Source organism: Zalophus californianus, chromosome 1 (assembly GCF_009762305.2).
Source record: "Zalophus californianus isolate mZalCal1 chromosome 1, mZalCal1.pri.v2, whole genome shotgun sequence".
NCBI classification, from domain to species: domain Eukaryota; kingdom Metazoa; phylum Chordata; class Mammalia; order Carnivora; family Otariidae; genus Zalophus; species Zalophus californianus.
In genome coordinates this window covers 19,784,344-19,801,435 of record NC_045595.1, presented here as the reverse complement: position 1 = coordinate 19,801,435, position 17,092 = coordinate 19,784,344, and the positions used below count along the sequence as shown (strand labels likewise).

Below are 17,092 nucleotides of genomic sequence, written 5' to 3'. Positions count from 1 at the left end.
TTCTCATCTCACCTCCATGTAGTTTCTGCCACATTTCAGTTCTCATCAGTCCCATTGTTAAACTAAGTGTTATAAATTAGGGGTATTATTTTTATGTTTAGAGGTAAGCCATTCACATTCAGAAAATGTATTTTATTAGTACTTTCAGAAATATATGCCTTCCTGATCCTGGTCTAGACACTCCCTTTTCCTTTTTCCACACAACTTCTAGCCAATCTTGATGTTTTTGGCTAGTCCTTACCTATGAATTTGAGGTAGTAGATTATATGTTGCAAAGGTTCACTAAAAGGATTTTCAAGTTTCCTGTCTCTATATCCTTGTGTCTGGTATTTTATAAAAGAAGAAGGGAAACAATAAAAAATATGCTGGTCATGCATTCATATCAGAATCTTCTTAGTTATAATCTTACTATGCCTCAGTAACAAATTTTATCTTAGAAGGCATACCAGTAATTTACTAATACCTCTCATCTGTAAATCCACCCTTCTAAGCACCAACTCTGAGGCTGAGATTTGCCAACTTTGCCTCACAAGCCCCTTTGTGTGGTGGGGGGCACTAGAAAATACTGGGGAAAAGGAAATAAAAAGTGTTTCCTGCTGTTCCTGTAAACCGTTCCACCAAAGAAAAATTGGTTCCAGCCTCCAGTTGCTTTTGGCATTCCCAGAAACAGCCTCACTGCCCTTCTTCATACATACCAGCAGCAGCCATGTGATGTCGTCTCCTCAGAATTTGATCTCCAGTGTCTCAAGATCCATCTTCCAAGTTCCCGAGTTCTGGTACCCCCAACCCATTATCTTTTGTTTCCCCAGCCATTACAGTATAGATTTCTTTCTGCAGTTATTATTTTGGGTTATACTGGTATATCCTCTTTTTTTTCTGTCATTTTTCCAAATGTGTGTAAACAATTCCCTACATTAAATTCTAGCTTATAAAGTGACTCATAAGTTTCTCTTTTCCTGACTCAACCCTAACTAAACTCTGATGCTTTCTCAACCTCTGCTCAAAAACATTATTTCTAGTACCAAAAGCTATCATATAGTATTTTATATTTTAAAATGATAAATTTTGAAAAATAAAATCACAATTTTCTAATAATATATATGTATTACTTTTAAAATTAGGGCATGACAGTAAAGAATTTCTAAAAATCACTCATAATCTGAATATGCAAAAATAACAAATGTTAACATTTTGATATATTTACGTCTTGTCTCTTTTCTATCAGAGATTGCACTTGTTATCCTATCAGAAACTATTCTCAAAATGTAAATAACTGTAAAAACCATGCAGCATGCATAATTGTTTTTATAAAATTCAAACCAGGTTACCTTTCCAGTATACAAGAAAACTGATTTAAGTTGTCAGTATTTTAAGAAATAGTTGTATCCTCAGAATTATATATGATATATGATAAATTGATAAAGCAAATTTATTTTTGGCAGGAAAACATATTAATAGCATATTTTATACTACAAGCCAAAAAGAAAAAATCCTTCCTCTGCAACCTATAAAAATTATAAATATAGTAAGACCAACTACTCACCCCCTATTACTGACAATTGCCTTTTTCAAGTGAATGTAATTTGCAGGAAAGATCCCCTGTAAAAGAGAAAAGATTTCCCATTAGAAAAGGAAATTTGTGATTAACATCTCATATATGCTAAAATAGAAGCCAGATTTCAGGATGGAAATACTCTATCAACAATACAGTAGATAGGGGCACCTGTGTGGCTCAGTCAGTTAAGTGTCTGCCTTCGGCTCAGGTCATGACCCCGGGTCCTGGGATAGAGCCCCACATCTGGCTCCCTGCTGAACAGGAAGCCTGTTTCTCCCTCACCCTCTGCCTGCCGCTCCCCTGCTTATGCTCTCTCTCTCTCTCTCAAATAAATAAAATCTTTAAAAAAACCCAATACAGTTGATATCTTAATGTAGCAACCACTTTGCATATTAAGAATGCAAAGTTGCACAAACTACATACATTAGATAGGAATTTCATTGTCATTTGCACTCAGAGTCTATCCTCAGGGGAAAACTGTGATCTTAAGCAACTATCAAAAAGATTTTTTAAGTTACAGATTGGAAATATTCCATCTAATCACTCTCAGGATATAGACTTATGTACAGAGCTTGGCATGCATCTATAAAACCAACGTCACCTAACCAGCTAGTATCACCTATGTTATCCAGTTCTGAGCTGGAGAAACAATTCTCAGACTCTGGCTCACATTTATATTCACAAGAATGAATCAATTTGGAAGTTTCTATAAACATTTCTTCTTTTACTCTTTCATTAGAGTTTCCATTTTGATATTTGTCATAATTTGATTTCGATTCCTAAGGGATAAAAAATGAATTGTTTTTAAAAACAATTAAGTTTTCCAATCAGTGCTTCATTCATTTTCCTGATGTTTTGAAACTCCCTTCAAATAAAGCACAAATGGCCTAAATTTTTTTATACTTTCTGGCCTCTACACTGCTAATAATAAATCTATACCAGACAAGACCATCAGCAGCTGGACTACAGTAATGCATTTTACAGTTTTCAGTGTGTAGATCTTTTTACCTCCTTGCTTAAGTTTATTCCTAAGTTTCTGCTTGCTTTCAATGCTATTTTGAATAGACTGTTGCCTTTCTTTTTTCAGATATTTCACTGTTAGTGAACAGAAACACAACCAAATTCTTTGTGTTAATTTTGTATCCTGCAACTTTACTGAATTTTTCATTAGTTTTAACAGCTTTTTGGTGGAGTCTTTAGGATTTTCTACATATATCATACCATCTGCAAGCACATACAATTTTACTTCTTCCTTTCTTATTTGGATACCTTTTGTTTCCTTGTCTTACCTGCTTGTTCTGGCTAGGACTTCCAGTATTCTGTTTAATAGAAGTGGTGAGAGTGAGCACCCTTGTCTTGCTGCTCATCTTAGAGAAAAAGCTTTCGGCCTTTTACCATTGAGTATGATGTTAGCTGTGGGGCTTGTCATATCATGGCCTTTATTATGTTGAGGTATGTTACTTCTAAACCCAATTTGCTAAGTTTTATTCATGAAAGGATGTTACATTTTGTCAAATGCTTTTTCTGCATCTACTGAAATGATTATACGATTTTTGTCTTTCACTCTATCAATGAGGTGTATTAAATTTATTATTTTGATAATGTTGAACCGTCCTTTCGTCCCTTGGATCAACTCCACTTAATCATGGCATATGATCCTTTAAAAGTGCTGTTAAATTTGGGTTGCTAATATTTTGTTGAGAATTTTTACATCTGTATTCATCAGAGATATTGCCTTTGGTTTTCTTTTCCTTTAGTGTCCTTACCTGGCTTGGGTATCAGGGTATTACCAGCATCATTAAATGAGTCTGGAAGTGTTCCCTCCTCTTCAATTTTCTGGAAGAGTTTGAGAACTGGTACTGACTTTTTTTTTTAATTTAATTTTATGTTATGTTAGTCACCATCATTAGTTTTTGATGTGGTGATCCACGATTCATTGTTTTCGTATAATACCCAGTGCTCCATGTAGTACGTGCCCTCCTTGATACCCATCACTGGGCTAACCCTTCCCCTGATCCCCCTCTCCTCTAAAACCCTCAGTTTCTCAGAGTCCATAGTCTCTCATGGTTCATCTCTCCCTCCGATTCCCCCCCTTCATTTTTCCCTTCCTTCTCCTAATGTCCTCCGTGCTATTCCTTATGTTCCACAAATAAGCGAAACCATATGATAATTGACTTTCTCTGCTTGACTTATTTCACTTAGCATAATCTCCTCCAGTCCCATCCATGTCGATGCAAAAGTTGGGTATTCATCCTTTCTGATGGCTGAGTAATATTCCATTGTATATATGGACCACATCTTATCCATTCGTCGGTTGAAGGGCATCTCGGCTCTTTCCACAGTTTGGCTATTGTGGACATTGCTGCTATGAACATTGGGATGCATAAGGCCCTTCTTTTCACTACATCTGTGTCCTTGGGGTAAATACCCAGGAGTGCAATTGCTGGGTCATACGGTAGCTCTATTTTTAATTTTTTCAGGACCTCCACACTGTTTTCCAAAGTGGCTGTACCAACTTGCATTCCCACCAACAGTGTAAGAGGGTTCCCCTTTCTCCACAACCTCTCCAACATTTGTTGTTTCTTGTCTTGTCAATTTTTGCCATTCTAACTGGTGTAAGGTGGTATCTCAATGTGGTTTTGATTTGAATTTCCCTGATGGCTAATGATGATGAACATTTTTTCATGTGTCCTGTTAGCCATTTGTATGTCTTCTTCAGAGAAGTGTCTGTTCATGTCTTCTGCCCATTTTTGACATGATTATTTGTTTTTTGGGTGTTGAGTTTGAGAAGTTCTTTATAGATCTTGGATACCAGCCCTTTGTCTGTACTGTCATTTGCAAATATCTTCTCCCATTCTGTGGGTTGCCTCTTTGTTTTGTTGACTGTTTCTTTTGCTGTGCAGAAGCTTTTTATCTTGATGAAGTCCCAAAAGTTCATTTTGTTTCACTAGCTTTTGGAGATGTATCTTGAAAGGAGCTGCTGTGGTACTGACTTTTTAAAGTTTGGTAGAATTCACCAGTAAAGTCTTCAGGTCCTGGACTCTTCTTTGTTAGAAGATTTTGGTTGCTCATGCCATCTCCTTACTCACTATTTGGATAATTAACATTTTATTTTTTCCTGATTTATCCTTGGTAGGTTATGTGTTTCTAGGAATTCATCCATTTCCCCTAGGTTATCCAATTTGTTGGCATTAATTGTTCATAACATTATCTTATAATCCTTTCTATTTCTGTGATATCATTTTTAATGTTTCCTATTTCATGTCTCATTTTATTTGAGTCTTTTCTTTTTTTCCTTTCATCTAGCTAAGGGTTTGTCAATTTTGTTTATCTTTAGAAAAAAAACCAGTTCTTAGTTTCGTTATCTTCTCATAGTTTTCTGGTCTCTATTTCACTTTTTCCACTCTGATCTTCATTATTTCCTTCTGCTAAATTTGAGCATAGTTTTTTCTTCTTTTTCTAGTTCCTTGAGATGTAAAGTTAGATTGTTTATTTGACATCTTACTTTTTTCATATTGTAGGCGTATTTTTTTATTTCCTTTGTGATTTTTTTTAAGACTCACTGGTTGTTCAGAACTGTTAACTTACTGCACATATTTGTGAATTTTCCAGTTTTCTTCCCATTATTGATTTCTACTTTCATACACTGTAGTCTGAAAAGATACATGGTATAATTTCAATCTTCTTAAATTTGCTAAGCCTTGCTATGTGACCTGTCATAGGATCTATTCTGAAGAAGGTTCCACCTTCAGTTTAGAAGAATGTATATCCTGCTGCTGGTGGATAAAATGTTCTATGTCTGTGAGGTTCATTTGGTCTAAAGTACAGTTCAAGTCCAATGCTTCTTTGTTGATTTTCTCTCCAGATAAAAATGTTCTATCTATATCTGTGAGGTTCATTGGTCTAAAGTACAGTTCAAGTCCAATGTTCCTTTGTTTTCTCTCCAGATTATCTACTGAAGTCTCCCACTACTGGTGTATTATCTAATTCTCCCTTCAAACCTGTGTTTAATATATCTATTATATATTAATATATCAGTTTCTGATGCACCTTTATGAATGACTGTTAGATCTTCTGGATGAGTTGATCCCTTTATCATTATATAAATGACTTTCTTCATCTCTAGTTATGGTTTTTGTCTTAAAGCCTATTTTACCCAGTGTAAGTATAGCTACTTGTGCTCTCCTTTGGTTTCCACTTGCATGAAATATTTTTTTCTATCCCTTTACTTTCAACCTACATGTACCCTTAAAACTGGAGTAAGTCTCTTATGGGTGGCATGCAATTAGTTGAGCCTTGTTTTTTAACCAATCCAGCCACATTAGGCCTGTTGATTAGAAAATTCAATCCATTCACATTTAAAGTAATGACTGATAGGTAAAGACTTACTAATGTTGGGGTGCCTGGGTGGCTCAGTTGGTTAAGCGACTGCCTTCGGCTCAGGCCATGATCCTGGAGTCCCGGGATCGAGCCCCGCATCAGGCTCCCCGCTCAGCAGGGAGTCTGCTTCTCCCTCTGACCCTCCCCCCTTCTCATGTTCTCTCTCTCAAATAAATAAAATCTTTAAAAAAAAAAAAAAGACTTACTAATGCTATCTTACTGTTTCCAGTTCTTTTATACTTGCCTTGTTCCTTTCATCTCTTGCTGCCTTCCTTTGTGAACTGATGATTTTCCAGTGGTATGCTTTGATTCCAATATCTTTCATCTTCCATGATTCTGCTGTAGATTTTTGCTTTGTGGTTACCATGGTTTTACACAACACATCTTATAACAGTTTATTTTATACTGATAACAACTTAACTTTGATCACATACAAAAACTCTACCCTTTTACTCTTCCCTGCTTTGTTTTTGATGTCACAATTTACCCGTATTTGTATTTTATATTTTAAAGTTATTATAGCTATTTTTAATACTCTCATCTTTTAATACTAGAGTTAATATACCATCATATTGTAGTATTAGAGTATTCTAAATCTGACTATACAATTACCTTTATCAGTGTGTTTTATATTTTCATGTTCCTAAATTAGTGTCCTTTCATTTCAGCTTGAAGAACTCCTTTTAGCATTTTGTAAGGCAGGTCTAGAGGTAAATTCCCTCAGATTTAGCTGGGAAAGTTTATATCTCTCCTTCATTTCTGAAGAACAGCTCTGCTAGGTAAAGTATTTTTGGTTGGTGGGTTTTTTTTTTCCTTTCACCACTTGGAATATATTATCCTACTCTTTTATGGCCTATAATATTTTTGCTGAGAAATACACTGACAGTCTAATGGAGGAGGGGGGCTACCTTGTAAGTTACAAACTTTGATTCTCTTGCTGCTTTTAAAATCTTTCCTTGTCTGTGACTTTGATAATTTTATTATAATGTGTCTTGAAGGGATCTCTTCATGTTCAGTTTGTCTGGTGACCTACGAACACTATGAACTTGGATGTCCAAATTTCTCCCTAGACTTGGAAAGTTCTTAGCCGTTATTTCTTTAAATAGGCTTCCTGCCCCTTTTTCCCTATCTTCTCCTTTTAGAACTCCAATGATTCACAAACTGGTCCACCTATCATGAAGGCTTTCTTCACTCTTCCTCATTTTTTTCTTCTTTTCCAGTCAGGTTTCCTCTGACTGTAAAATTTCAAAGTTCCTGTCTTTGATTTCACTGATTCTTTCTTCTGCTTGATCAAGCCTATTGTTGATGTGCTCTACTGCATTTTTTTTTTTTTCCATTTCATTCATTGAATGCTTCAACTCCAGAATTTGTTTGGTCCTTTTTCATTATTTCTAACTCTTTGATAAATTTTTTAATATTGTTAATGTACTGTTTTCCTGATTTCACTGAACTGTCTTTCAGTATTTTCTTTTCAGCTCATTAAACTTCCTTAAAACAGCTTTTTTGAATTCTTTATCAGATAAATTGTAGATCTCCATGTCTTTGGATTCAGTTACTAGAAGATTATTGTGGTCCTTTGGTGTCATATGTTTTCTTGCTTTTTCTTTTTTTTTTTTATTTAAATTCAATTAGCTTCCTTGGTTTTTCATGTTTCTTGGAGTCTTGTGTTATGGTCTTCACATCTGAAGTAGCAGTCACCTCCTCCAGTCTTTACTAATTGCCATCAAGGTAGAAATACCTTCCATGTTCCTCTTAGAGATTCTGCAAATTTCTCAACCTTCCATGAACCTGCTCCATGTTTCTTGCTCACTTTTGTGGCAGAATTCTTCAGCATGAATGCCTTCTATTGATTCTACAATGCACCAGGCTAGTGCTGACAGCCTCTCTTGTGTCTTCCCAAAGGTAGCACTATAACTCAAGTTTGTGGTCTCTGGACTGCAGATTCTGCCTGTTTTCCATGTGTATTCATGAACAGTCTTCCAAAGCTTGCTCTTGCCACCACCTTAATGAGTATGCACAGTGAGCCAGCTACAGCATGGGGGGTAGGGAGTAGTGTGAGGCACACAAAACTGGGATGCTAATAGGCCAGTGGGGGAATCCATGGGTGGGGCTTTCCCAGCAGTTAATGGGTGGGCTTCTTAATAGAGTCTGCTGTACAGTAGGTTCTGTGTCTCTTTATTGCCACCAAAAAATCCTATGTGCCATTTTCCCAAACTCTTTCTACCTCTCAGTCATGGAACTCCCAATTTAGTACTCTGGAGAGGGCAAGACAGAAATGAGCCTCTCTGGCAGCATCTGCAGAGCTGGAGAAGCTGGATGCTCACTCACATGCTCTCTCTTGCCCTCACAGGAGAAATTACGGGCCTAAAAAGATTTCCTCTGGCCTTTATCAATGCTACCCTCTGGTAAAGTTGATGCAGGTAAAGTGAAATTGTTCCTATTACCCACTCCAATGTATCCAAACTCTTACTTTCTGCTCCAACAAAGTGCTGGGTCTTCACCTATAGAAACCTAGACATCCACAAAGGTTCTCTCACCCAAGTATGGTTGTCTTCAGAAGCTCCAAAATGACAAAAGGGTCACTTCAGGGTACACAGCTGGGACTGAGATCCGTCTGCCTATTACCCAATGCACAGGTAGATGAGACTTCTCCTGGGACCCTTGTTGTATGATGCAGAATGCTACAGGTCCCCCAAAACACTTTTGTTTGTGGATGGATACAGAATATTTGTTTTTGAGAGTGAGAACAAAAACTAGGGACATCTTATGGCACCATGATGCTGACATCAAGTATACCAGTAATACATTTTATATACTGGCCCATAATAAAAGATAACCTATGCCAATGGGGAATCCTAATACAGGAAAATATGGACTTAAAATAGAATAAAACACACAACTGCATGCAATCAAAACTAAATGATGACAACCCATTATCTATAAAGGAAGAATAGTAAAGAGTTAAAAAGGCATACGATTAGCATATGCTTCCAGGAAGATGAATGAGACATACTTTTCACTATTCTTTCTGCTAAGTACAATGAAAAACTGTGGACATATATGTAATATTTACATAAGTATATATATATATACATATATATTTCACACACACATCATCATAAAGCATAGATATATATCATATATAAGAAAAACTCTAGAAATAAATATATTTTTAAAAAATAGGAAGATTCTGAAAGGTAGAGAGAAAAAGGCAGACCAACTAGGGACCCTGAGATGCAAGAAAGAACACAGTGGTGAATTCCCTAGATTTTCTTTTACCTTATACATCTACTATTTGAAGCTGAAAAGGCTAGAAACCAAGAAACACCAAAAGGCACAGACAAAAAAAGACTGTTCTCTCTAGCTTAAGAACCAGGAAAGAGTCAGCCTGTCAACAAAGAAAACACCTTAGTAATAACCACTATATTGCTTCCAAACATCACCAAAAAAGAAAGGAAAAAAAAAAGCTATGGTCCAACTCTCACCCACACAAGCAAGGCTAACTGGAGAGATTGGATTTTCATCTTCATTGGACTATAATTAACACATTCAAAACTTGCACTGGTATAGTGGCTGAGAAGGCCAACTTGGGAGTCAAGACTTTCTACCCAAGTGGGCAATAACAAACCACCACCACTGAGTGGCAGTGGAGACTACCTAAACTTCTACCCCTAACCAGCATTAATGAGACAACTCCATCACTCCCCTATGGTGTCTGAAGAGGCCTAGGAGAGAGTGGGGGCTTTCACCATTGTTCAGCAGTAACAAGGCCACCACCCTCCTCCTGGTGGTATCAAAGGCCACATGGGGAACAGCAGAAGGCTCTACAATGCTTTCCAGCCAGTGAATAATCAGTGGAAGACTACTAGAAAGCTAGAATTCCTACACCTATTCAACAGGAACAAGGAGCCTGCACCATTCAGTGTCAACAGAGGCTGAGTGGGAAACATGGGCCTCATTCCCCACTTGGCAGTAATGAGGCAAATCCTGTCCTTCCCCTACAGCAGCACTGTCACAAAAGCCAGATAAAACAAAAGGTTTAAATAAAAGCAGTATCTCGTAACATAATACCCAAAGGTCGAGGTCTTGTCATACCAAGAACCAGGAAGATATTAAATTGAATGGGAAAAAAAAACAATACATGCCAACACCAAGAAAATAAAGATGTTAGAATTATCTGACATATTTTAAAGGAGCCATCATAAAAATGTTTCAGTGAGTAATTACAAATGTGTGTGAAACAAGATAAAGAAAAGAGAGTCTCAGCAAAGAAACAAAATGTTTCAACAAAGAAACAGAAGATGCTGGATGGGGTCAACAGTAGAATGGAGGGGACAGAGGAAAGAAGCAGTAAGCCATAAATCAGAAAAATTTTAAATGACACACACTGACTGTAATATTGTGATACAGTAATATATATTTCTTCATCCCCAAATCCCTGACACAGGAGTTTCTAAAACTCTTGGGATTTCTGGATAAGAAGAATAGGAAAACCATCAACTTTGTTATTCATGATAAGCCACTTTCAACTGTACTGGGGTTTATGCTAATGAATTGACCCTTGGTGGACCCCCAGACAGCTTCAGAATGGGAAATGCCAGGAGAACCATGTGATTAGAGGGTTGGAACTTTCAGCTCCACTCTCCAACCCCAGGGAGGGGAGAAGGGCTAGAGAATGAGTTAATCACCAAGGGCCAATGATTTAATAAATCATGCCTTCATAATGTAACTCCCATAAAAACAAACAATGGGGTTTGGAGAGCTTCCAGGGTAATGAACACGAAGTTGCTGTGAGGTTGAAATGCCAAAAAAGGCCATAGAAACTCCATGTCCTGGTCCATATACCTTGCCCTAAGCATCTTTTCTATTTGGCTGTTCCTAAGTTGGATCCTTTATGATAAACTGATAATAGTAATTAAGTTGTTTTCCTGAGTTCTGTGAGCTGTTCTAGCAAATTATCAAACATGAGAAGGGGACATGGGAACCCTCAATTTATAACTGGTTGATCAGAAGTATAAGAAGTCCAGGACTTGAGACTGGCATCTGAAGTGAAGGTGGTCTTGTGGGACTGAGCCCTTAACATGTGAGGTCTAACAGTGGGTATCCAGACAGTTGTAGAATGGGTTGTTGGTGTGGAAAACTCCACATTTTTTATGTCAGAAGTGTTGAGAGACTAAACAATAAAGAGAAAATAGACTGAAAAAAAATGAATAGAGACTCAGGGGCCTATATGACTATGGCAACAACAACAAAATATCTAACATTCTTGTCATCAAGTCCTGGGAGGAGAAGAAAAACGCAAGGGCAAGGCTTAGAATGTACATTAATAGGATAAATCCTAGTGAGAATATGGAGCAACAGAACTCTCATCCATTACTGGTGAGAATGCAAAATGGTACAGCCACATTGGAAGAGAGTCTGGCAGTTTCTTATAAAACTAACATACTCTTACCATACAACCTAGCAATTGCACTCCTTGGTAATTACCAAGTGAGCTGAAAACTTATGTCCACACAAAACCTGCACACAAATGTTTTTATAATTGCTTTATCTGTAAATGCCAAAACTTGGAAGCAACCAAGATGTCCCTCAGTAGATGAATGAATAAACAACCTATAGTCCATCCAGACAATAGAATATTATTCAGGAATAAAAAGAAATGAGCTGCCAGGGTGCCTGGCTGGCTCCCTCGGTAGAGTGTGTGACTCTTGATCTCAGGGCTGTGGGTTCAAGCTCCACATGGGTACAGAGATTACTTTAAAAAAAATAAAATCTTTAAAAAAAAAAAAGAAATGAGCCATCAAGCCACGAAAAGACATGGAGGAATCTTAACTGCATGTTGCTGAGTGAAAGAAGCCAATCTGAAAAGGCTATAATCTATATGATTGCAACTAAATGGCATTCTTTAAGAGGCAGTAAAAAGATCAGTGGTTGCCAAGAGTCTAAGAGAATGAGGAAAGGAATAAATAGGTGGAGAATGGGGTATTTTTAGGGCAATGAAATTATTCTTGACACTGCAATGATAGATACATAACATTATGCATTTGTCAAAACCATAAAACTATACAACACAAAGAGTGTACCCTAATGTAAACTATAAATAATATTAATAGTACATAAATATTGGTTCACCAATATAACAAACATACCACACTAATGTAGAATGTGAATAGGAGAAGAAACTGGGAGAGGCTCCTTGTACTTTTTGTACAACTTTTCTGTAAACCTAAAAGTGTTCTAAAAAATAAAGTCTAATAAAATTTAAAATTAAAAAAATGACAGAAAACTTCCCAAATTTGGCAAAAGACAAGCCAACATACTGAAGAAGCTAAGCAAACCCCAAACAGGATAATCCAAAACAAACACATATCAAGACACAACACAATTACATTTCTAAATACTACAGGCAAAAAAAAAAAAAAAAATCTTAAAAGTAGTGTAACAAGAGAAAACAATACCTTACCTCTAGTGAAAAAAAAATATTTAAATGACAGTGAATTTTTCACTAAAATCAGAGAGAACCAGCATCACTACTCACAATGGCCAAAGGTGGAAAAAACTCACGTCTCCATCAACTGACAAGTGGACAAACATATGTGGTATGTCTGTGGTATGTCCATTCAATTCAGCCAGAAAAGCAGTTAAGTACTGATACATGCCACATCAAAAATGAATCTTGAAAACATTATACTGAGTAAAAGAAGACAGTCACAAAAGGTCACATATTACGTGATTTCACTTATATGAAATATCCAGAATAGGCAAATCCACACAGACAGTAGTTGTCAAGGGCTGGGGGATAGGGGAATAGGTGTAAGGTTTCATGTTTGGGGTGATGAAAAGATTTTGGAATTGGATAGTGGTAATGGTTGTAAAGCACTATGAATGTACTAAAAGTCAACACGGAGGGGTACCTGGGTGGCTCAGTCGGTTAAGTGTCCGATTCTTGATTTGGTTCAGGTCATGATCTTAGTGTCAGGCTCCACGCTTAGCAGGGAGTCTGCTTGAAATTCTCTCTCTCTCCCTCTGCACCTCCCCTCTGCATTCACACTCTCTCTCAAATAAATAAATCTTTAAAAAAAAAACTCGTTACAGCTTCTGCTTCTGGGTCGGAGCCATGGCAGTGGCAGATCTAAGCCCTGTCAATCCCGTGGTGTTCTTTGATGTCAGCATTGGTGGCCAGGAAGTGGGCCAGATGAAGATCGAGTTCTTTGTGTATGTTATGCCTAAGACAGCAGAGAATTTTAGGCAGTTCTGCACTGGAGAATTCAGAAAAGATGGGGTTCTGACAGGATACAAAGGGAGCACCTTCCACAGGGTCATAAAGGATTTCATGATCCAGGGTGGGGATTTTGTTAATGGAGATGGTACTGGAGTTGCCAGTATTTACTGGGGACCATTTGCAGATGAAAAATTTAAACTTAGACACTCAGCTCCAGGCCTGCTTTCCATGGCAAACAGTGGTCCCAGTACAAATGGCTGCCAGTTCTTCATCACCTGTTCTAAATGTGATTGGCACATAGTGCCAAGCACATAGTGTTTGGAAAAATCATTGATGGACTTCTAGTGATGCAAAAGATTGAGAATGTTCCCACAGGCCCCAACAGTAAGCCCAAGCTGCCTGTGGTGATCTCACAGTGTGGGGAGATATAGTCCAGGGCAAGACTGATCAGGCCTTCCCTTGCTCTGGGTGACGCTCTTGAGTAAGATAATCCGGACTGACCCCTGTGTTTGCTTCCCCGCCTGCTGTGGCCCTTTTTGATCTAGAGACCTTGGAAATGTCATAGATTAAGAACCCAGGATTTTCTGTTTAAGTTTTCAATTGTAAATAAAGTTTTGTTTTGTTTTGTTTTGGAAAAAAAAAAAAACTCATTACAAAAATAATGACATAGGCAAATAAGAAATAAAAGCGTGAAAAAACAGGTTATGCAAAAATTAATGGAAAGAAAGTAAGAGTTAGTATTAGATAAAGTAGACTCCAGAACAAAGAAAATTATCAGATACAAAAAGGGACATTATATAATGACACAAAGTCAACCACCAAGAAAACATAGCAATCATAAATGTATATGCACTAAACAACAGAATATGTTGAAGTGAAACTCACAGAAATAAAAATAGACAAATAAAAATAAATTCACAATTAGAGACTTACAGAACAACTAAACAGAAAAAGAGCAATGATAAAGAACTCAACCACACCATCCACCAATAGGATCTAGTGATCTAGTTCTGTGAATACAGAACACTGCACTCAACAAAAGAAGATACACATTCTTTTCAAGGGCCCACAGGACATATACCAAGATAAATCATATCCTGGGCAAAACCACAAATGTCAAATTTAAAACAATCAAAATCATAAACAGAATGTTTTCTTAACCACAGTGAAATCGAACTGGAAATCAATCACACAAAAATAACATAAGAAAAATCTGCAAATGCTTGGATATAAAACAACATATTTCTAAATAATCCATGCAACAAAGAGGACTTTTTAGAGTAAATAAAAAAATTACACTGAACTGAATTAAAATGACAATACAATATATCAAAACTCGAGGACACAGGCAAAGAAATGCTGAAAGGGAAATTACTGGCATTAAATGCATATATTATTTTTTATTGTTTCAAGTTTTCATTTAAATTCTAGTTAGTTAACATATAGTGTAATATTGGTTTCAGGAGAATAATTTAGTGATTCCTCACTTACATATAACACCCAGTGCTCATCACCCCTCCTTGATACCCATCAACCATTTAGCCCATCCCCTGCCTACCTCCCCTCATCAACCCTCAGTTTGTTCTCTATAGTTCCAAGTCTCTTATGGTTTGCCTCCCTCTCTTTTTTTTTCCTTTATCCTATGTTCATCAGTTTTGTTTCTTAAATTCCACATATGAGTCAGAATGGCTAAAATTAACAACACAGAAAACAACAGATGTTGGCATGGATATAGAGAAAGGGGAATCCTCTTACACTGTTGTTGGGAATGCAAACTGGTGCAGCCACTCTGCAAAACAGTATGGAAGTTCCTCAAAAAGTTAAAAATAGAACTACCCTACCATCCAGTAGTTGCACTAACTAGGTAATTACCCAAAGGATACAAAACTACTGATTCAAAGGGATACATACACCCTAATGTTTATGCAGCATTATGAACAATAGCCAAATTAGGGAAAGAGCCCAAATGTTCACCAGCTAGAAACAGATAAAGATGTGAGGGCACCTGGGTAGCTCAGCTGGTTAAGCTTAAGCATCCGACTCTTGGTTTTGGCTCAGGTCATAATCTCAGGGTCGTGAGATGAAGCCCTGCATCATCCTCCATACTCAGTATGGAGTCTGCTTGTCCCTCCCCTTCCCAAATGTCCCTTTCCTTCCCCCCCTCATATGCATGCACGCACATTCTCTAATAAAATCTTCAAAAAAAAAAAAAGATGTGGTGTATGTATATATATAATGGTATGTTACTCAGCCATCAAAAAGAATGAAATCTTGCCATTTGCAACAACATGGATGGAATTAGAGTGTATTATGCTTAAGTGAAATAAGCCAGTCAGAGAAAGACAGATGCGTATGTTATTAAAAAGGAAAACTGCATGGGCCACCTGGCTCAGTCAATAGAGCATGCGACTCTTGATCTTAGGGTTGTGAGTTCAAGCCCCATGTTGGGCATGGAGCCTACTTAAAAAAAATAAATAAAATTTTTTTTAAACTTTAAAAATAAAATAAAAAGGGAAATTACAAATCAGTAATCTAAGCTCTCTCTTAAGAAATTAGAAGAGCAAAATAAAACCAAAGCAAGCAGAAAGAACAAAAAGAGGAGAAATCAACAAAATTTAAAACAAGAAAAACAACAGAGGAAATATAAAGCTGGTCTTTGGAAAGATCAGTATAACTGACTAGGGGTGCCTGGGTGGCTCAGTCAGTTAAGTGTCTGCCTTCAGCTCAGGTCATGATCCCAGGGTCCTGGGATGAAGCCCCAAGTCAGGCTCCCTGCTTAGCAGGGAGTCTGCTTCTCCCTCTCCCTCTGCCACTCCCCCTGCTTGTGTTCTCTCTCTGTCAAATAAATAAAATCTTTTTTTAAAAAACAGAACTAATTTCTACCAAGATTAACAAAGGAAAAAACAGATAAGACACAATTTATCAATATCAGGAATGAAACAGGATATTACACATTCATTAAAAGGACATTAAAGGAATATTTCAAAAGCTCTATGCAAATAAATAGATGAAACACATGAAATTGACCAGTTCCATAGCCTGGTGATGGCTACTAAGGAGGGCACGTACTGCATGGAGCACTGGGTGTTATACGAAAACAATGAATCGTGGATCACTACATCAAAAAGTAATGATGTACTGTATGGTGACTAACATAACATAATAAAATTAAATTAAATTTAAAAATAAATAAAATAAAATACAAACTACCATAACTCAGCCAATACAAAATGTATACAGTTGATTCTTGAACAATACAGGGCTAGGGGTACCAATCCCCCCATACAGTCAAAAACCCATGATTAACTTCTGAATTCTCAAAAACTTAACTACTAATAGCCTACTGTTGACCAGAAACCTTATTGATAACATAAACAGTCAATTAACACCTATATTGAATGTTATATGTATTATATAGTCTGTTCTTACAATAAAGTAAAGCTAGAGAAAAAATATTTAAAAAATCATAAGGAAGAGAAAATAAATTTGTAGTACTATCACAAATCTGCACAGAAGTGGACCCACGCAGGTCAAACCCATGTTATTCAAGGATCAACTATAATTTGAATAGCTTGAATAGCCCTGTGACCATTAAGGAAATTGAATTCATATTTTAAAACTCCTAAGGAAAAAAAATCTTCAGACCCAGATGTCTTCACTGCTTCATTCTATCAAATGATTGAAGAATGAACACTATTACTACACAATCACTACCATAAAATAAGAGGAAAAAAAATTTCTCAATTCACTTTATGAAACCAGTATTACTCTAATACCAAAATCAAAGACAGTATAAAAAAAGAAAACTACAGACTAATATCCCTCATGAATATAGATGTAAAAATCCTTAACAAAATGTTATCAAGTAGAATTCAGCAATATATAAGAAGATTTATGCACCACGAGGTTTATTTTAGGATGCAAGACATCTCAAA

The 17,092-nt window shown here is 36.8% G+C and overlaps 1 protein-coding gene and 1 pseudogene across 7 annotated transcripts in view; one reads left to right on the top strand and one right to left on the bottom strand.

Moving 5' to 3' along the window:
• Window positions 1–17,092, bottom strand: part of DOCK3 (dedicator of cytokinesis 3) — a 509,358-nt gene that overhangs the window by 313,198 nt on the left and 179,068 nt on the right. For all 7 annotated transcript variants that reach the window (XM_027585590.2, XM_027585591.2, XM_027585588.2 and 4 more), the window contains one exon: window positions 1,544–1,599. In XM_027585590.2, the coding sequence (XP_027441391.1) occupies window positions 1,544–1,599 (56 nt within the window). The remainder of the gene's footprint in view (window positions 1–1,543; window positions 1,600–17,092) is intronic.
• On the top strand, window positions 13,038–13,613 carry LOC113917681 (annotated as a pseudogene).